The 20,946-nt window shown below is 60.8% G+C and overlaps 1 protein-coding gene across 3 annotated transcripts; it reads right to left on the reverse strand.

The window, feature by feature from the left end:
- Positions 1-517: 517 nt before the first annotated feature.
- LOC117642471 (neprilysin-2) lies at positions 518-20,046 on the reverse strand. Of its 3 annotated transcripts, XM_034380705.1 has the most exons (14): positions 19,908-20,046; positions 18,686-18,789; positions 7,937-8,064; positions 6,000-6,062; positions 4,964-5,065; positions 4,051-4,296; positions 3,724-3,932; positions 3,466-3,642; positions 2,848-3,368; positions 2,631-2,727; positions 2,353-2,521; positions 2,144-2,262; positions 1,710-2,056; positions 518-1,401 (listed from the first exon to the last, which is right to left on the reverse strand). In XM_034380705.1, exons 2-14 carry the CDS (start codon positions 18,703-18,705, stop codon positions 1,278-1,280), a joined length of 2,322 nt encoding a protein of 773 aa, XP_034236596.1. In that variant the 5' UTR covers positions 18,706-18,789; positions 19,908-20,046; the 3' UTR covers positions 518-1,277. The 3 variants fall into 3 exon arrangements, with proteins under 3 accessions (XP_034236596.1, XP_034236598.1, XP_034236597.1); XM_034380707.1 differs by lacking the exon at positions 6,000-6,062; XM_034380706.1 differs by lacking the exon at positions 19,908-20,046 and having other exon boundaries at positions 18,686-18,795.
- Between the last annotated feature and the right edge of the window lie 900 nt (positions 20,047-20,946).

Consider the following 20,946-nt stretch of genomic DNA (forward strand, 5'->3'; position numbering starts at 1 on the left):
GAGATGTCGGCCGCCCCCTCCCCCTCCCTCCCTGATAAGGAGCTCCGTTTGCCGTAAGCGCTGCGGTAATTGCCACCACTACACGCGCAGCGGCCATGGCGCAGCCTCGCGCAGCCCTGGGCCCGCTCCACGCCCCGCCCCCGCGCCACGCCCAAGCGGGACTTGGTCGCTGTGTCTCGCTCGCACCCCTACGGGACGCCCCGCGAGTGCGAGAGGGACGGCGCGACGAGAGGCCCCGTCCGCTCGGAATCAGCCCACGCAGGTCTAATCTGGTCGCTCGGCTCGGTTCCCGGAGACCGGAGGCAGCCGGAGGCAGCCGGAGGCGGCAGCGGCGTGCTTGGCCCACCTCCGCCTCACAAAGTCGCCCCTTTCGCCAGATAAACCGAGGTAAACGCGATGTAATTGTGACAGGCAGCCGCGGTAAAGACCGCCTTGGGCCGAGCGCCGAGGCGCCGAGCGTGAAGTGCACCGCGTCAAAGAGGGTCTTGGAGGACAAGCAAAAAGAAAAACGCGCAAAGGCTTTTCAAATTATTTTACTATTTTTATTCATTTCGGTTTATTTATAAGAGTTGTCAACATTCCTCGTGGTTTGTTTTGTTATTGACGATGACTGTCGATCTACTTGCTAGTTTGTAAAACAACAGGTACGGGCGGACAGGACGGAATGGTTACGTACTATTATTCTTCTACCATGCTTCGTTTTTTTTTTTTTCTCCAAGCGTTTGACCAATTTCTCAAATTTGAGACTGGTCGATTCTTGGAAATTGAAATACACAAAGTTCACAGTTAAAACAAAGAAATTTAAATACAACAGATACATTAACAACTAAAAATTATCTTTTCTTTTTGAACATCACAACTTTTTTGTTTCATCTCGATCATCTCTGGCACAAGCATCTCAAACATGGAAAGGTGCTTCACTAACAAGTGGTTACTCCAAGCGCGTGTGAGCAGCTCAACAAAGTCAAGTGAAGTTACAAAATGGGATCCAACGGGCCACGCGGCCCGTCAGACCCAGCCTCCCTTTTAAGCTCGGGGTTTAGTTCGCCTCCAGCGGCTTAACTGTCTTGTGAGATTCTATTGAGATTCACCGTGAGACTCGGTGCGACAGAGACAGCCGGTCGACCGCGGCAGCACAGCGGACACAAACAAGTTCAGTCTTTACTCGTTCTATCATCGCGCGATAGACGGCGCGGCAGCCTCGCGAACAAAATGACACAAACCCCGCTCGATCGAACAGCGGGGTCTCTCTTGGCGCGACGACGCGCTGGCCTCTTCTACCACACTTGGCACTTGTGGGCGGGGTTCATGGGGCTGCCCACGGGGCAGTTGAAGTCCCTGGCGAAGTCCTCCTGGTTGGACATGGGGCCGCGGACGCGGAACTCGCCCGGTGAGTGGTACCTGCGGACAGAGAGGGAAGGCCATGGTCAGTCTCTTGTCAGGCGGCACACTGATTGGTCGCTCCGTCTCGCTCGCACTCAAGGGGAAGTCCCGCGGGGTACCGCGAGGTACCGCAGGGGTGCGAGAGAGGAGAGCGACGAATCAACCGGTGCGACCAGCGAGGAGGCCGGGGAAGTCTCCCGGCGACGGCAGCCAACGGCAGCGCGCTCTGTCGGCGGAGCGGCGCGGTGCGGCGATACCCCGCGCGACGCGGCGTCGCCACGGGCCGGGAGTAGAGACGAAGTTGCAAGAGTTCGAGTCCAACTCACCCCGTAGTGATGCGGACGCGCAGCGCCTCCGGCCGGTACTTGGAGCACCAGCTGCTGGCCGCCGACACCCAGAAGAGCTGGCGCGGGTTGAGCGGCAGCCCGGGCAGGCGCGGCTCGGGCCCGTTCTGCTCGGACCACGTGTTGTAGGCGCGGTAGGCCTGCTTGATGCCGCCGTTGTCGGCGATGTTCTCGCCCTGCGTGTTGATGCCGTTCAGCTTGAGGGTCACCTCCTTGGCGGTGTAGTTGCCGTACTGCTCGATGATGCAGCGAGCCTTCTCCAGGTAGCTCTTCTGCACCTCCTTGGCCCACCAGTCCACCAGGTTGCCGTCCTTGTCGAACTGCCGGCCCTGCGAGCAGAGAGCACACCGACCAGAGAGTTAGCCGGCCTCGTCCTCGTGGCGCCCACACTGGCGAAACTCGAGCGTGGTACGTACCTGGTCGTCGAAGCCGTGGGTGATCTCGTGGCCGATGACGAAGCCGATGGCGCCGTAGTTCATGTACCTGGGGCGGTCGCTCTTGAAGAAGGCGCCCTGGAGGATGCCTGCCGGGAACTCTGCGCAACGGAGACATAAAAAGAAATAAATCAGTGTGGGGACAGACATTGGGCAGAGGGACACAGAGTAGCACGCAGAACTGTACGCACGGATGCTGTTCTCGATGGAGCTGTAGAAGGCGTTGACGATGGCGGGCCGCCCGTGCGAGATCCACTCCGTCTTGTTCACCTTCTGGCGCAGCCGGTTGAAGGAGTAGTCCGTGCCGAACTTGGTGAGGTTAAGGATGCTCTCCAGGTACAGGTCGGGGTTCACCTCCAGCTGCGGCAGGACAGAGACAAGGTATTGAATGACAGCTGACTCGGGACACACCGCAGACAGTAGACTGATTCCGAGAGCAGTTTTCGTCGAAGTCGTCGCGGACACCCACCCCCTCGTAGAACTTGTCCAGCTTGGCGTTGTCGAGCAGCTCGTCGGGGTAGGCGATGTGGTTGGTCATGGCGTAGGCCTTGTTGAGCGCCTCCTGCCTGCAAACGCAGAAAGAACCCGTCGTCGAATGGCACGCCGCGCACGCGGCGCCTGGAGGGTGGAGGGTAGGCCGCCCATCCGGCACCGCGAGACAGAGGGGGGGGGGGGGAGGCACTCACCTGGTGGCGTCGTCCATCCACGTGCACGACTTGAGGATCTTGTACATCTCGTCGCGGATGTTGTTGACCATCTCGAGGGCCTCTCGCTTCGAGTCCTCGCGGAAGTAGCGGCGCACGTAGAGCGAGCCGATGGACAGCGACATGCTGCCGCTGGCCAGGTCCACGCACTCCTTCCAGCGGCTCTCGCGCTCCGTGCGCCCGGACAGCGCCGTGTAGAACTTGAGCTGGCGGTCGCGCACCGAGTCGTGCAGGTAGCTGAGCGTGGACGAGCAGGCGCGCCACAGCAGGTAGTTGGCGATGGTCCTCTTGGGCGTGGCGGCCAGCAGCTTCTCCAGCTTGGCGAAGAACTCGGGCACGTCCACGATGATGACCTCGTCGTCGGTCAGGGTGATGGAGGCGGGCAGGATGCGCTGCATGTACTCCTTCCAGGGGATGGACGGGAACCTGGTCTGCAGCTCGCTGATCTTCATGGGGTTGTACAGCTTGGTGGAGTTGCGCCTCTGCTCGTTGGGCAGCGAGATCTGCGGAGGGGTTGCACGTTGTTTATTTGTCATGTGATGCACAAGCCGTGGCTCAGTGGGCCAGAAAACCGGTGGAGGCGGCCAAAATTTTACTCACGTTGGCCATGGCGATCTCGAAGTTGACCACGTCCAGCATGTCCTTCTCGGCGACGGCGCGGTCGGCGCCGAAGATGACGGCGATGTCCGTCTGGTACTTGTAGTACTCCTTGACGAGCTTGTCCTCCAGGCCCTTGTGGAGGTACTCGCGGCTCAGCCCCAGCGAGGCCTGGTCAATCTGTTCCAACAGCCATTTTTCAGTGCCGCGCAATCCGTCGAAACAAAGTCACCTGGAAAAAATGGAAATGGGAGCACTCACGTCGATGACACGGAAGGTGGAGTTCTTGAGATCGATGTTGATGGAGAAGTCGAAGATGTAGTCGACGCTGAAGCCCTCCTTGCGGAACTTGTAGGTGGTCTCCTTCCAGTCGAAGGCCTCCTCGTTCCAGTCCTTCTCCAGCACGGGCCAGCCGCCCAGGACCTTGAGGATCTCCTTGGTGGGCGTGAGGCCGCGCTCCTCCACCAGAGCTGCACGTCAGAGAGGCAAAGCGCGTCAGCCGGCGTTCCGCGAAAACGACGAGGACAACAACAAACCGAACGGCCGCGTCTTGTTTGCGCCGCCCGAGTGCGTGTTAGTGAAGCTTACTCTTGTTCATGCAGGCCTGGTACAGCTTCTTGGCCACGCCGAACGACTTGGGGTCCTTGGCGGTCATGGGCTCCTCGATCACGTTGCGCAGCTGCTCCGTGAGGTCGTCGTTGATCTTGGAGAAGGTGGTGATGGACGTCTTGTCGTCCGGGATGTTGGTGGTGCGGATGAAGTTGCCGCACGCGTACTGGTAGAAGTCGTCGCAGGGGTCCACGTCCAGGTCCATCGTCTTGAGCAGGTACGAGGCTGCGTCAAAAAAAAAATCGGGGTCAGAATCAATATTTTAAAAGGCAGACGGCGCGGCGACGCTACACCCGGTCCAACACAGCTCGGGTTTCACCCAGGCCCAGCTTGATTCATCAGCGTCACACGAAAAAAAAAAAGCTTTTATTTGTCAATACTCCGCGCGCTTAAGAACGGCCATATCACGGCCAGCATTAAAAGTCATTTGGTCAACGAGTATAATCGACGCGGATCAATCTCGCGCCCAATCATCCTCTCCAGCTCGCAAGCCCATCGAGTCGCGCCGCTCTGTCTCTCTCGCACTCCGGGGGCGTTGCGCACTGGTGCGAGAGAGACGCCACCAGCTCGCTCAACACGGCCCCTATTATTGGCCGGGTCACGTGTGCCCCGAGCGGCAACACGCGAATCGCCTCATGCAAATCCAAAAGTCAACGTCTCTGGAAGATTACGGCGCCCAGATTAGTGCATGTGACGCAACGAGAACGAGGATAGGCTTGCCTCGGGCTGCGTCGCTCCGTCTCTCTCCCACTCGTGGCGCGTCCCGAACGGGTGCGAGAGAGACAGAGCGCCGTGTTCCGAACAAATACAGTCATGAGACTAACCTAACCTAACCTAACCTTACAGTCCTAGTCTCATGATACAGTGGTCGATGCGTTTTCGTTGGCCTTACCAGTGTGGATGCAGCCCTCCGTCAGACACACGTCCTTCTCGGAGGCGTCCGCGATGGGCTTGGAGGTGGGGCCGGGTCCCCTGGAGCGGGCGTCAGCGGCGCCTGTGCACCACAGAGCGCGGTCAAACAAGCCCGGCAAGTTGCAACAAAAGGCACGACAAAAATAACTTATTTATGCCTAGAACAAAATTAACAAGAACACGGCATAAGTAAGGCACTGTACGGTTCAAACATGCACTTATACGCATGCAGCAGATTAGTGGATTTAAAAACGAGGACATGTAAATGTACCGAATGTGTGAAATGACCCTGGACCAGTAACCTCACAAATAAATGACAGGTATTCTACAACAAGGATGGACACTGACACCAAAATGAAAAAAAAAATGGGAAAATGGTAGGAAAATTAAACAGCACACATTTTGAAAGTAGTACACTCCACGACCACCCGCAATACCATGCATGCTCATGCCGCGGAGACCGCGAGCGCGAAAAACCACACACGCCATTATGAACGGAAGGCAGAGACGGTAGAGGGAAAGGAGTATACTGCTCGCGACGAAAACGGGGTGAAATGAATTGAAAAAAAAATTAAATAAAAACCTGTTCAAAGTGGCCTTCCGCGGTGCATGCGCGGCGGTACACTGTTAGCATGCAAGAGGTCGGGGCACACCGTAACCATCAAACGAAGCGATCGTTCAGACGTCATGCCTGCCGACTCTGGGCGGTCTAGACAAGAGAGGCCGCACCTCCACCAGAAGTGAGACGCATGCTATACATTGTAATGTGGGTCATGTCCATACGTGTGGCAGGACGCAATCAAGTGCACAGCACTGTCGCGTGCCGCGCAAAAGCCTAGCTACTCCCGGGACCAAACAGAAAAGGAAAAAACACACGCTAAAAAAGGACAGTGGTAAAGAAGTGAATACAGCGGTGTGAAACCAAAAAAATACAAAGTGGTGAATGAAATTCTACTTTCATATTTTAATAAATAAAAATATAATGTGAATGAGATAATAATAATAATGAATCCAACCTCCTGCAGCGGGACTCCTCCTGACTCTGGACAGCGGAGCGCTGGCGTCGGCACCTGTCCAACCTTTGGAGAGAGAAACCCAGATGAATACACTGTGCGAAACACGGTGCGAAATGCCCAACAGTGACAGAGAATCCCGATAATGGTGTGAGAAGCCAAGCTTGCCTAACACACGAACAAACTTGATCCATGAATGCTTCGTTAATGGGCGGATGGCATAAACTAAGGTTTCGGGAGCACTAAAATTGCCAATGGGGTTAAATTAACTCTCGCATTTTACGTAATTCTGAACGACGTGTTAATCGTATTAATCGCTCGTCCAAAATGCACGCAGCAATGTACAGCGGAGCAAACGTGACGAGGAGCGAACGGCTTCTTTATTAATGCATTTTTCCTTCGGGGGATTTAGAAGCGGTAATTTTCAAAGCAAAAGGGGAACGATGTTAGAATTTCAGCAGCAGCGGCATGCAAGCATTTTTTTTTAGCATTCTGTTCTTCTTCATTCTCGTGGGATTTTTTCTTCTGCTTTTCTTAGTGGGGCGGCGAAAAAACGGCGGAGGCGGGCCAAGGCGGGCCCAAGACGCGCGTCGGGCCGCGCCACTGTGCAGTGCGCTTCGCGTAGCCTGCGCGGCACACTGCCAACGGAGCAATGGGTGCGATGCGGCAGCCACTCGCACGCACACACCGTTCTTCTCATTTCATCTGCCAGCCGCTTCCGAACAAAGTGCTTCCGTCTCTCTCGCACCCGCGGGACGCGAGAGAGACGGAGCGACGCTGTTGGGACTTGCCGGCTGTTGGTGTCGGTACCCACACTCGGAAGTGCCGCTCCCAAGTGCAGTGCAGAGCGGCCGCCGTTCTGAGAACCAGGTGAAGACCCACGGCCCGGTCGCGTTTTGGGAGCCCGCCGTGACCTCTCTCCCCCTCTCTCTCCCTCCCACGGGCCGGGGCGCGGGCCGCACGGACGCCCGGCAGGTTGGGCCAGCCCGCGCGACGCGGCAGTGTGGCGGCGCTGCCTACCCAGCACGGCGCTATGGCCGCCGACCAGGCCGCCACACCGGACGAGTGCGTGACGATCCAGACCCGCAGACTGATTCCGAGAGTCGTTTTCATCGCTCTGTCTCTCTCGCACTCATGGGGCGTCCGCTACAGGTGCGAGAGAGACAGAGCGACGGTAACGACTCTCGGAATCAGTCTGGAGTCTGCTCCGAGGCGAAAAGGCAAGCCGTGATGATGAGCACGATGAACACACACAGACGATGGCAGCGTGAAAGCAAATCCTACTCAGTGCGAGGACGAAAGCGGTGTACCCAACACTAAGCAGCCGCAAGGGGCGGGCTGCCGGCTGACAAATGAAACTGTGCGAACAAAGTGTGGGTGGACACACACTGACATGATCAAGCGTTAGACGTTGGCAAATGTGAGTCCACGCTTCTTAAGCATCCTACATCCCCTCGGAAAAATTTTGCCCATCAACAGCTCAAAATTTCAACTATTCCGACTGAAGTTAAGAGAAATGGCGTTGAGACGTGCTCGAGGTGAACGTCTCCAGGTTCCAAATTCCAGCTCCGCGCGCGCCGAATCGGTTGACAGGAGAAGCCTGGGCCTCCACGCGCCGCCACGACTCACACACGTGTCCAGACGTAGACGTGTCTTTCAAGTGAGTAAGTGGCTTCTCTACGCTCAGCCAATTATTCAGTTGTCACGCCCTGCGTCCTTAAGGCCCCGCGGCCCCACGCGTTGCGCTTAAAAAGTAGTCCACTATTATAGACACACTGCGCGGTGGAGCAATTTGGAAAGCGCCGCGCGCGTGATTGCTCTTTCTCTCTCTGCGGACTGATTCCGAGTCGTTTTCGTCGCTCTGTCCCTCTCGCACTCATGGGGCGTGCCGCATGGGTGCGAGAGAGACAGAGCGACGACGTGACGCCAGACTGCCAGACCTGAGTCCTCCGGGACGGAGACGACGGCCAGGGACACCACCAGCGCCACGGACACGCACATGAGGCAGGCCGTGGCCGCCGTCAGCACGCGCTCCAGCCGGCTGCGTCGCTTCCACCACGACGGGTTCCTGCAACAGGCAAAGCATACAGAGTCAAATTTGCTAGAGGGTAAGCGACGCCTCCTGCCGCGAAAGAATGCCGGGCCAAAATGGGATCGAACACCTTCGGAAGCGTGCTTCCAGTGGAGTGTACGAGCGCGCCGCGCCGCACGACACCTTCGACGCGACCAAATACCACTCATCGCCACTCCACTGTACGCCGCCACGCCGCCACACCGTCGCTCGGAATTACCGCGTTGTTTTTCAAGACGAGTCGCTTCGCGGCTTCGCGGCGTCCTCGTCGCACCACTGTGAGGGCCGCCGGGAGCGAGAGAGACGGAGGGGCCGCCGGGACGCCGCCTCGTGGGATAATACTCCGTTCCGCACGTGACCCCGGCCCGGCGCGGCCCGGCCCGGCCGTCCCCGGTGGCCCACACGCGTCTAGGGGCCCGCGTCGGGCTGGTCCAGCGGTTCTCAACCTTTCTCGGCTCGCGACCCCAAATTTGTAGCCAAAAATTTCCGCGACCCCCAGGAAAAGTTTCGCGACCCCACGGGACCCCTCCTTTAGCATGCCACTGCGTCTGATCCGAGGCGGGCATTTTGCTCCCTCAACGGGCAATTGGTCTTTGGACCTTCCTTTAGCATGCCTCTGTTACGGAGTGCGACTATCAGTCTTAGTTTGGGAGCAGTATTGTCTCAAAGTTGGCCAAAACGCTCAGAAATGTCTTTAAAAAATCATGTTTTGGGTCGATTTTAAGCAGCCACTGCGTCTGATCCGAGGCGGGCATTTTGCTCCCTCAACGGGCAATTGTTCCTTGGACCTTCCTTTAGCATGCCTCTGTTACGGAATGCGATTATCAGTCTTAGTTTGGGAGCAGTATTGTCTCAAAGTTGGCCAAAACGCTCAGAAATGTCTTTAAAAAATCATGTTTTTGGGTCGATTTTAAGCAGCCACTGCGTCTGATCCAAGGCGGGCATTTTGCTCCCTCAACGGGCAATTGTTCCTTGGACCTTCCTTTAGCATGCCTCTGTTACGGAATGCGATTATCAGTCTTAGTTTGGGAGCAGTATTGTCTCAAAGTTGGCCAAAACGCTCAGAAATGTCTTTAAAAAATCATGTTTTGGGTCGATTTTAAGCAGCCACTGCGTCTGATCCAAGGCGGGCATTTTGCTCCCTCAACGGGCAATTGGTCTTTGGACCTTCCTTTAGCATGCCTCTGTTACGGAGTGCGATTATCAGTCTTAGTTTGGGAGCAGTATTGTCTCAAAGTTGACCAAAACAGGCACAACGATTTTTCAAATACATTTCTGAGCGTTTCGGCCAACTTTGAGACAATACTGCTCCCAAACTAAGACTGATAATCACACTCCGTAACAAAGGCATGCTAAAAGAAGGTCCAAAGACCAATTGCCTGTTGCGGGAGCAAAATGCCCGCCTTGGATCAGACGCAGTGGCTGCTTAAAATCGACCCAAAACATGATTTTTTAAAGACATTTCTGAGCGTTTTGGCCAACTTTGAGACAATACTGCTCCCAAACTAAGACTGATAATCGCACTCCGTAACAGAGGCATGCTAAAGGAAGGTCCAAAGACCAATTGCCCGTTGAGGGAGCAAAATGCCCGCCTCGGATCAGACGCAGTGGCTGCTTAAAATCGGCCCAAAACACGACCCCAGCTACCTCGCCGCGACCCCTTAAAATTTTTTCGCGACCCCACTTGGGGTCGCGACCCTAAGGTTGAGAACCACTGGGCTGGTCTCTCTCTCTCTGCCTCGCACTCATGGGGCGTCCCATCGGGCGGAGAGAGAGAGAGACCTGCCAGCAGCGCGGCAAACGCACCGAAACGCAATGTCAACGTGTGTGACAATGCCTTGTTAGGCCCACGCGGGTCAGGGCGCTGCCTGCACGGCGCAGCTGCAGCCAAGACGATGGCACTGGCGCCAAGGGGCTGTGGGGACTGGGAGTCCCACGTGAGTGCGGGGGAAAACCCCTGGTCGGAATCAGTGAGCACTGAGACAACTGAGACTTCGACTCTGTACCAGGCTCGCATCCCAGAGTCCACCGGCCGCTCCAGCTCCGCGGCCTCGGTCGTGGGAATGCTGGTGAGGTCGCCGAGGTCCAGCAAGTCCAGCTGTTCGACGTTCCTGCCGGCCAGCTCTGCCTCAGCCAGCAGACGAGAGTCGCTCTGTCTCTCTCGCACTCGCGAGGCGTCCGCTACAGGTGCGAGAGGGACAGAGCGACGAAACCGACTCTCGGAATCAGTCTGCTGAGTGATTGATAGTTGGCAGCACTGCGGCCGGGCCAGGGCGTGACCGGCGTGACCCGGAGGATAAGCGGCAAGTCAAGCCAGGCGGCGGGGCGGCCGCGGGCGGGGCAGCGCGCGTCGCCCTCGCCGCCGCGTATGCGAGAACAATGCCTTGCGGACGTGCCAGGTCTGCCAGGCCGGGGCGCCAACAGAGCCGCGCCCGACCAGCGGTAACGGGACCAGCAGGGCGTCCTGGAGGGCGTCCTGGAGGGCGTCCTGGAGGGCCGCGAGGGCGGTCGGGGAGGACCCGATACAAAGTGAACCGAACTGCCCTTGTGAAGGAGCAGCGCGTCTTACGCGCGACGCCAAACACTGATCATCTCACTCACACTCATGGGGCGTCCCGTAGGCGTGCAAGAGAGACAGAGCTGTGGCGTCGTCTGCTTTACGCGGCGATGGCGATCGGACCAGCCGAACACACGGCGACGCGACGAAGCCCGCTTTCTCCTGCGCCTTAATATTTCCGCCCGATTTTCACGACCCGTCAAATATTTTCAAACGGTACCCGGCGGTACCCGGCGCGTTTAAGTACCTCTCATTGGGACGCGACAGGGCCAGGGCCGCTATGCCGGGGCGGTTCAAGCTGGGCAGCACGGCGACAAAACGGACCGGCCGACCGGGACGCGTCCGAGGCGCGCGTCACCGCCCCGGCGTCGCACCGTGGCCGTGGCGTGGCACCCCTCATGCCTGCAGACTGATTCCGAGAGTCGTTTTCGTCGCCCTGCCTCTCTCATGGGGCGTCCCGTGTGGGTGCGAGAGGGGCAGAGCGACGTAAGTGACTCTCGGAATCACCCTACTGCAGGCGGCCGTCGAAGGCCTGGACTCGCTTGGGACGCAGCGCGCGGCTGGCTGCTCGGTCAGTGACACCTGGGCCGCCACGCCGCCACGCCCGGACAACCCGGACAGCCAGCCCGGACCAGCCCGACCTAATCCTCGTCCACGGCCTCCACGGCCTCCTCGGCGTGCACGACAGCGAGGGTGCGGACAGCCGGGACAAGCCGGGACTTGCATGGCAATGTGTTCCTGAAAGGACGCGCGGCGGAACCGCCTATTAAAAACGAGTCAAAGGCTTGTTCGAAGCGGAGCGGCCGAGCGGCCTAGCGCGTGCCCTGCAGGCTGATTCCGAGAGTCCTTTTCGTCGCCCTGTCTCTCTCGCACCCATAGGGCACGTCCCGTAAGTGCGAGAGAGACAGGGCGACGACAAGGACTGGGCGCGGCAATCCTGTTCCGAGCGGCGCAGCCCAGCCTACCTCACGGCGGGATCTATCCGAACTAGTCGCACCACCACACACGTCGTAGAAATCCGTCAAACTCTTTCCCCCGCGTAAAATGAACTGCCTTCTTTCTTCCGGTTCCTCCTTCGGAGCTACCGTCTTCCTTCCCCGAGTTGAAGGGATCGGAATGTAGTCCATTATTTTTGTCAAATATACAGTCCAACGGTCACCTTTCCGTGTTTCGAATCGGGCACAACGAGAGTCCTCCGTCGAGGAGGATCTCTGGCAGTCGCAGTGCGGCACGGAGCCGCCTCGCCGGTCAGTGGCCGCGCGAGCTTGTTCCTGGGTATTGCGTGTCGATCCAGACAAGTACATGATCGCTGCGCTTGCCGCACTCGGCGGCCGGACCTCTTTCCCCCTTTTTCGCGTTCGCTGATATCCGCTGATACCCGCAGCGCGCATTAGTACCAAGGCCAGTGGCCACCGCGTTTCCCCAATGACCCATTGTGGGGCCCACGACTAGTCATGCACACCCACACCAACACACAACACCCACCCACACTGACACACAACACTCACACAGAGAGAGGCACGGAATAAAGCAAGGCGGGACGTTTGTCGCACGGCAGCGGCACACGACGCGGGGCCTAACACAACGAGCCTTTTGGCCACGGACGACCGCGCACGGGTTCGCGTCGCAAAAGCAGTCACACACAAAAAAAAACCGAACATAAAGTATGTTCTTCCACTCGTTTGGAATGCTACAGTCCGTTAGCTTAAGAATCCTCCATTGTTATGAAGAAATACGCCGGGCACATGACCGTCGCCGAGAGAACGCCTTTTTCGAAGGGTGAACAACGGCTCTCAAGGGGAAAAAAAGAAAAACCTAACTGAGTGTGTAGAATAGCTATTTTGCCGGTGGAACGTTACCCTCGACTGGAACGCTGGAGCGGTGGCGGTTGTTAGCGCCACCGCGTCGCCGCGTCGCGGACGAGCAGCGTCAAAACGCACACGCAAAAAAATGGCGCACGCACGCACACGCGTGAGCGGAAGGCGAAAATGGCAGTCACTTTGGTGCAATTGGACGGCCAAGGGAGCGGCGGCGGTGCCGTGGCGGTGCCCAGCCCAGTGTCGCCAACCACTATTTACAGCGGCCTGGCATCCGGGCCTCATCGCTCTGTCTCTCTCGCACCCCGGGGAACGCCCCGTGAGTGCGAGAGAGACAGAGCGACGTCGCTGTCCGGCGGCCGGCGGGTGTTCCGCGCGGAAGTGGCGGTGCACTGCGAGCGTCCCGCGGCGTCCCGCTGCTCGCTCTGCTGCCTCCGCGTCCTCCGGCGCGTCCGTCCGTCCGTCCTCGTCCACGCCGCGGCACCGCGCAGCAGTGCAGGACCAAGGACGCCACCGGTGCCAACAATTACAAAACCCACTTTGAGTCGAGCAGCTCCCAATCACGCAGCGGAGCGGCCGTAAACCTTTGCAACGCTCGCGGCGTCGCGGCGTCTCTCTCGCACTCGGGCGGGGCGCGGGGCGTTCCATGGGGGCGCGCCAGAGAGACAGAGCGACGCCACCGGCCCCTTTTCCTTATTTCGGTCGTCACGGCCCGGTCAGATCATCATAAATAGAAGCTCGACATAGCGTCACAAAAAAAAGCAAAGCCCGGCGTGGCCTCAGGGCACTCGGGCCGCGGGGCGTTACGCGTTACGCCATAAAGCTCGCCGACTTTTCCCGACCGCAGCGCCTCAGCGGCGCGGTGGCGGCCGCAGTAATTATTATTGTTCCCGATGGAAATCGGCTCGCCTTTGTGCCTCGCGCCTTGTGCGCCACGCCAGAGGCTTCCCCTGTCCCTCTCGCACCCGTCGGCCGCCCCGCGGAGCGCCCCATGAGTGTGAGAGAGACAGACAGGCAGCCCGCCTTGCCCGCACACACACACACGCCAACCACACCGCATTGTCAATTACGATTACTTATTCGCAGCGGGCCTTCCCCTCGTTAGTCGTCCTGCGAATAAGAAATCGTAAATCAAATCACGCGCCCCTTTCTCCGGGGCGACGCCCGGCGCGCGCCCACGCGACGACCTTGCAGTGTGTGTGTGTGAGTGTGACGGACAAGCGGTCGCTGATTCCACACGCCGCAAGTGCGTTTGTGTGTGTGCGTGTGTGCGTGCATGTGTGTGTCGGTGAAAGCCGCAGCCCCGCTGATGCAGCAGTAGTGCCCCACCGCGGCGCACCGCGGCGGCCGAAGGGCCGAGGTCTCTGGTCCGAGGTGTCGCCGCATCGGCCGCATCGCACAGTGGGCGAGCACTACCGCCACTACCACACGGGTTTACGGGACGCGTTCAACGGCGGCACGCTCCAAGGAGGGCCCGCTGTGTCCTGGCGGTTTGCGTAGTTTGTCGTCGTCGGTCGTCGCTCTTCGCACCTCCACGGAGCGGCACGTCCCGTGAGTGCGAGAGAGGCGGATGTGCGAAAGCAGTTAGCTGGACGGTGCGACAGTGCTCTGCGCCCTGGAGGTCCCGGACCTGTCCTGGACCTGTCCTGGACCCGCGTCACCGTCGTGGGAAGGAAGGCGCGCAGCAGCAGCGGTCCTGTACGACGATCGGCATCGCCACACCGTTTCATGTTCCATGTTCCACTCGATTGAAGAAACCACTTGAAGCAGCGCGCGGGCCGCGGGGTGCTTGACCCTCGGAACGACGGAACGCCGGAATGACGGAACCAGTTCCTGACTTGGCTATTATGACTGCGGCGGCGGCGGGACCGCGCGGGGCACGCCAGGCCGGCACGCCAGGCGGGAGTGAGGGAGGCAGAGAGGTCCACGACGGCCAGGTCCAGGACGGGGTTGTGCGGGTTCGACCGGGGAATGCCTGGGACTCCGCGGGCTCAGTGAGGAGCGAGGCTTGCTGCGTGTGGTGGTCTTCTGGATAATCCACTGTGCGGTGGCGGCGGCGCCAAAGGGACACCGCGGGTCACGGTGGGCGCGCCGCGCGCCGCGCGCCCCGGGAAAGGAAAGAAAGAAGAGAAAAAACACAATCGCAGAGCCACGGCTTTTGTTTCTGCATGTCGGATATGTCGGATAGGATTGAAAAATGACGGCGGATAGAAAGCGTGACGCTGGGTGCGATTGAGTCGCGGACAGCCGACACGGCGGCCATCCCAAGGCGCCGGCACCAGCACTGGAACTAACTGCAGTGCCCACCGCGTCACCGCGTCGGCAGCAGCCATTTCGGCTGCGGGGCGAACAACTTACAAAAACGCGCCCCGGCGAGGGCGGCGTTTTTGGCGCCACAATTAAGATTAGACTCACTGGCGGCGGCCTCGGCCCGGCGTCGTGATACCCTTGGAAGGTCGCCGACGAGACGCCTTTTCGTCGCTCTGTCCCTCTCGCACTCGTGGGGCCCACCGCCGGGGTGCGAGAGAGACAGGGCGACGACGCACTGTTTGGCACCACCAGCCGTCCGTATTAAGCAAGTTCCAAGTGACGCTACGCTGTGCTACGCTGTGCTACGCTGCTTTCCCCACAACAAACCCGTTCCCTTCCCGGCGCCGCCCCGCCGCCCCGCCGACAGCCAGCCCAGAGGCCAGCGGCCCGGCGGGATGGTTAGATGGTTTACAACACGTACGGAGTCTATTTTCGTACCCCAGGGTGGCGTCGGGTCGGCAGATTTGTGTTCGATGTTCGATGCTTCGATATCTCGTTATGTAAGGCCGGTCGGGTTGGCTGGCGTGGCTGGCGCCGCGCTGCACCGGAAGGAAGAGCGCCGCCGTCACTTCAGATTTGAGGTGCACCCTCCCTCTGTCTCTCTCGCGCTCACGGGGCGTCCCGCAGCGGTGCGAGAGCGACAGAAGCGCACTGCTCGGAATCACGCCGGCGTGACATTTGAAGCACGGCCTTGCGGCGCGCTCCACTGCCGGCCTCTCTTCGCCATGAAGGCCCCGAAGGCCCTGCTGCACCAGGCGGCTGCACCAGGACCGCGCGGCAACCTGCTCCTCCGCGATGAGTTTATCGTTCTCTAAAATGTGGGTCAGGCCGGGAGGCTGGTCGTCGTGCGCCGTCGTCCGCCGTCGGCCCAACGGAACGTCCAAGTTTACGACCTGGTGCGGCTTGCCGGGCTTGCCGGGCTTGCCGGGCTTGACCGCAGCGAGGCCCTCCAAGGCCGGCGCGCGTCACGTGTGTGCGAGTGCCAGCACCGCCTGGTCTCGCTCGCACCCCTACGGACCGGCCCATGAGTGCGAGAGAGACAGTGACCAAACGCGACACCCGTTCTTAAGACGCATCGTTGCGCACGTGGGACCCATCCATGCAGTTCGATTCCGAACAGTGTTCGGGTGGCTGTGTCGCTCTCGCACTGTTGGGAGTCCCGCAGGGGTGCGAGAGAGACAGAGTCGGACTGCGGCACTGCAGGGCAGCCTAGGCGAGCGGCCGCCGGAGAATGCGAGCGACCCAGCCGACCCAGCCCTCGTGCGGCCCGGCCGTACGGACGTACGGTACACCGACACGCGAGCACTCGCACTCCCGCGCGGCCGGCCGACCGGGGACCGGACGCGGGCGGTACGGCGGCCACGCCGAGAGGGCCCGCGACTGCCCCGCCCAGCCCGCCCTCCGTCTCTTTCTCTCTCTCTCTCTCTCTCTCTCTCTCTCTCTCTCTCTCTCTCTCTCTCTCTCTCTCTCTCTCTGGCCGCCGAAGTGGAAAAAAGGTGGACACTCTTTTTGAAGCACGCGCGGCCGAGTGGGCATGGCCGGCATGGCCGAGTCGGGGACCCTTTTTCCCATTCCGATGAGGCGTGACGAGCAGTGCTGGCAATGCTCACCAAGGCTGCTCGCTGCTTCACACGTTTCAGCCGGGCGCGTTTCGCGCTTCGCTTTTCGGGCCGGGCGTTTACACGGCGGATCGGAGCGGAACGCTCTGGCCGCGAGTCCCGCTGGGGTTGGACGCCGCCGACGCGATGCTGTGCTCCACGCAGAAGGCCGCCGAGGGCCGCGGCGTGGGCATGCCGGTGAAAGGCGTCGCGGCGTTGATCCGGACCTGATCCGGACCACGTGGATCAGGATCCGGCCGAGAGCAAGAAGCGCGCGCCCCGGGCCACCCGCCGGCAGAGGCGCCGCGACCCCGGCGCTCCGTGACCCCCAACGCCGACGTCGACGCCGACGCCACATCACGTCGCGGACCCCTGCAGCGACCCCGCGGGGCCCGGCCGCGAGCACGCCGCCCCACCCGGGCGAAACCGAAGCCGTGCGATGCTGCGCGTTGAAGAGCGTTTACTCGCGGCCTGGCGGTGTTACCTCACGATGACGGTGACGGTGACGGTGACGGCGCGGACGGGGTACTGGGGATCAAGGCCGCCCACGTGCACCGCGTCCGAAATTGCCACCGCAGAAAGGCGAGCCTTGCCGAGGCTGACTGGCCTGGCCTGGCCGGGCCGCTCCCGTTCCCACGACTGCTTTCGGGGGCAGCCGGCAAAGTGGCGGCACGGCGGCCCAGGCGCCAGCACCGCCAGCAGTGTGCTTGCTCGCTCCGTCTCTCTCGCACCCTCACGGGACGCGCAGAGGGCCTCCACGACGGGGCGCTTCCTCAGCACGTCCGCGTCGCGTGGCCGGCGTGGCGGAGGCGTGCCGCGTACACCACACCACTTGGAGATGCGCGGGGCGCCGAGGCCGTCCGCGGAGGCCCCTCGCCAGCACCCCGCCAAGTTCACTGACTGGCCGGCAGCCTGTCTCTCTCGCACCCCTGCGGAAAGGCCCACGAGTGCGAGAGAGACAGCGCGACGAAAGCGCTGTCCGGAAGCACCTGCAGCCCCCCGAGGCCATAGCGTCGCGTGCTGCCAGCGCCGCAGCGCATACAAGTCTCCGGGGCTGGCAGCGGACCGCGGCTTCCTGGGGGCCGGTACTCTCCGCGCCACACCCCAGTCGTTTCGGACGGCCCGCCGCCTGATTCAGAAGCATCGTTTGGTCGCTCCGTCTCTCTCACGCCTCTACGGGACGCCCCATGAGTGCGAGAGGGACAGAGCGACCAAACGGCCCATCGGTATCAGGCGGCTGACGGCGACCTGGTGGTGGACTCCGCGCCGCCCCAGCACAGCGTCGACCTTTACCCGGACGACACGCGACGCTGCCCCGGAAGATGGCCCGTCATTCCGTCACTCCGTCAGAGGCGCCCATTCGCACACACGGCCAAAAGCAACGCGCCTAATTCAGCTGCCTGCAAAACAGGCGCCATGAAAGGCCATTTGTTTATTTTTCCGAAAAGCTGTCGCCATGGTCCGTGCTTAAACCGAATCACCATGTCCAGAACAAGCCTTGTTCGGACACACCCGCACTAGGCCGTCAGGCTGTCTTATTAACCCTTACACTGTATCACTCGCATCACTCTTGGGAAATACAGTCACGCACTTTCGCTGGGCCGCTTTCGCCCCCGCCACTCGCATAGACACACACACACACGCATGTCGCCGCGCGGGGCCCAGCCGAGGGCTCAGGCCGCCCAGGGCCCTATCGGCATTTCTCCCTCTGCCAATGATGAGCCGAAGAAAGCCCCGGCCTGGCTGGCCTGGCGGGCCTGGCGGGCCGCGGGCCTGGCCTATCCGATGAGCTGCCGGGCCTGCCGCCACACTGCTAGCGCTGCCAGCCCAACCAGTGGCGAGGCCGGAGGCACGGCCGCCGGGAAGTCCAACGCGGTGGCGCCGTCTCTCTCACTCCCACACGCTGCGCTCCGCGAGTGCGCGAGGAAGACAGAGAGAGAGAGAGCATTGAGCTAGAGGCCCAGCCCGCCAGCCTCTCGACAAACAAAGCCGATAAGGCTCGGCAGAAACAACGAAAACGCGCGACACGAACGGAAACCGCGCGAGCAGCGAGCAACGAGCACGAAGAATGTCCTGGCCACGGCGAGGCGGCCGACGCCTGGCGGGCGGCGGCGCGCAGCACAGCGACGTGCGGCGGGACTGCCTATAGGCGCCCCGTGCTCGGCAAGGCGCGGGTAGGCAGGCCCGCCACGCAGTCACGCACTCTCAGAGGTCTTGCAGGTCTCGCAGCATGAGGCTGACAAGTGTCGCCAAGCTTCAAGGCTCACGGATCAAAGTTCAAGGTTCGAGGTTCGGGCGACCGTTTGGCGGACTGGTGCCTGCAGGGTGCTACTCACTTGATGACGGTGTTCTTCATGATGCCGGTCGGGTGCCCTCGTGCCGGACGGCCGGACGGCGCTGGAGTCCTCTACGCCGCGCGCTGCACTGGCCGCACTCCTTCCTGCAACAGCCGTCAACGCGGCCGTCAACAACCGGGGGCCAAAACCGGGGGCGCAAAATTAGGTCACGAGATCAAGTGAAGATCGCGAGGAAGGGGGAGGGGCAGAAGCGGCCTTTTCGATTTGACGCGTGCCAAAACAAAACGACGCCGCAGAGGCCCGCTTTTTGATGCTGGCAGTGCGATAAAAAGACACCCATTTGTCACTTCGGGCCGGCTGGCCCAAAGGGCGGGCCGGTCGGCCGCCGGTTCCTCTGACTTTCACGCATGGAACTGGGATGGCACGAGCCTCATCTCAGCGCGCCGGGTCGTTTCTTCTCTTCGGTTGACACGTTTTGGCGCGACCCGGGCGAGGCGCGGTCGACGCGGACCTGGCGAAGACCTGGCGGGGACGCCGCTTTCCAAACGGACGGGGAAGGACCGGCGTCTACCGTCTAGCCGAGGGCTTGGCGCGGGGTGCGCATACAGTACACGGCGTAAACCGACGTAAACGCCCCTATCGGCGAGGGACTTCCCCGCGGAACCTGATTCCGAGGGTCGTTTTCGTCGCTCTGTCTCTCTCACACGAATACGGGACGCTCCATGAGTGCGAGAGAGACAGAGCGACGAAAACGACTCTCGGAATGGGTCTGCTGCAGGCCATGGCCCAGGATGGCGGTGCCTCTCAAACGGCGATGAGAGCAAGCCGACTTCCCTCCAGGCTGTCCACGGTGCAGTGTGCAGCGTGCAGTGTAGCGGTGTACATTTCGGCGACAAGGCACGAACCACTAACGCGGCGGCGCGGGCAGGCGGGCAGGCAGGCCAAACTGCCGACCCGGGCAAACGGAACCGCTGCCTATGCCAAGCGGCGTCATCGCGCACGCATACGTCGGTAGAGGCACGCCGTCAAGAGGCACGCCGTCGACGCCGCGTCCGAGCAGCCGCCGAGTCGAAAGCCGAGACGACGACAGAAGGGAATGCCACTAACACGAACACGCCTGACGAGGGTGCATCAAATTCAAACTTTAGAATCCCGGCAAGCCGAAAACACGGCCGTTTTGCTCGCGCGGTTTTATGGGTCCGTAAAAACGACACCTCCCAGCGCTTGGCGGACACACACACGCACGCGCGCACACACTCACGCAGTATGACGTGTTTGTCGGTGTAGACGTCGTCGGCCCGGTCGTCGCTCTGCCGGGAACAGCGAGTGGTGTTGGGGCGACTGGAACCGGCGGCGTTCGTGCGGCGACTGGCGGACGGGTCGGGCCGGGACGGGACGGGGACGGGCCGGCCACTGCGTTTGCTCTCCATGGAGCGGCGCGGCGCGGCGCGCAGTCCGCGGGGCGGTACGGCGGCACGGCGGCGGGGCGGGAGGGGCGGGCTCCGGGGCACCCGGGCCCCTCGCACGGCGACGGCGGTGACGGAGACGGCGGCCCTCCGAGACACCGAGACACTCACTCCAGGCAGTCAGGCAGTGACAGACTGTACCGGTACCGCTGTCCATGACGTCCATGACGTCCGCGCCACTGGTGGTGACGCGCCACCGCGACCATCACGACGACGCACAGCGGCCAACACTCTGGACGCGTTTTGAGCTCCAGAGTCGCTAAATGGGACTCGAACCGAACGTGTGACCCCACCACTCGTTCGGAGAGCAATCGATTGGTGGGGTCACACGTTCTTTTCGAGTCCCATTTAGCGACTCTGGAGCTCAAAACGCGTCTAGAGTTTTAGTTGCCTCCGCCGGTCTTCTGGCCCACTGTGCGATGCGACGACGTTCCCAGCGCACCGCACGGGCCGACCGGACGGACGGATTGAGCCGTTGAGTCACACCCCGCGAGCTGATTTATCGCTCGAAATAACAGCGAGCCTCGTTATACCTCGCGCTCAGTTTAAAACTAATCACTTCATTTACAAACGCGTTGCTGGAAACCAGTTGGCACAGTCGCACCTCAATGCCGGCGGTATTTCACGGTGTACTCACTCTCAGACCGACCCCTCCTACTCCTAAGAAAACCATCCCATCTTTCCTGGGCGCTGCGAAACCGTCCTAACTCGCCAGGGCGCTAGAAGGCCATCCATCTCGCACAGCGATAAGAACGAAACCCTGAAACCAGGAGACCCGCCGCGCCGGGCCGGGTAAAGTTTCTGCTGCTTCTCTGACTGAACATCAAAACTTAT

Source organism: Thrips palmi, unplaced genomic scaffold, assembly GCF_012932325.1.
Source record: "Thrips palmi isolate BJ-2018 unplaced genomic scaffold, TpBJ-2018v1 HiC_scaffold_16, whole genome shotgun sequence".
NCBI classification, from domain to species: domain Eukaryota; kingdom Metazoa; phylum Arthropoda; class Insecta; order Thysanoptera; family Thripidae; genus Thrips; species Thrips palmi.

What these genes read in the sequence shown, in the direction of transcription:
- LOC117642471 (XM_034380705.1), bottom strand. Translation starts at nt 18,705, where the DNA reads ATGAAGAACACCGTCATCAA. An exon ending in CTCCGTCCCGGAGGACTCAG is followed by an intron (nt 6,063 to 7,936) that starts GTCTGGCAGTCT and finishes CTCTCTCCAAAG; the next exon opens with GTTGGACAGGTGCCGACGCC. An exon ending in GGAGGGCTGCATCCACACTG is followed by an intron (nt 4,297 to 4,963) that starts GTAAGGCCAACG and finishes TTTTTGACGCAG; the next exon opens with CCTCGTACCTGCTCAAGACG.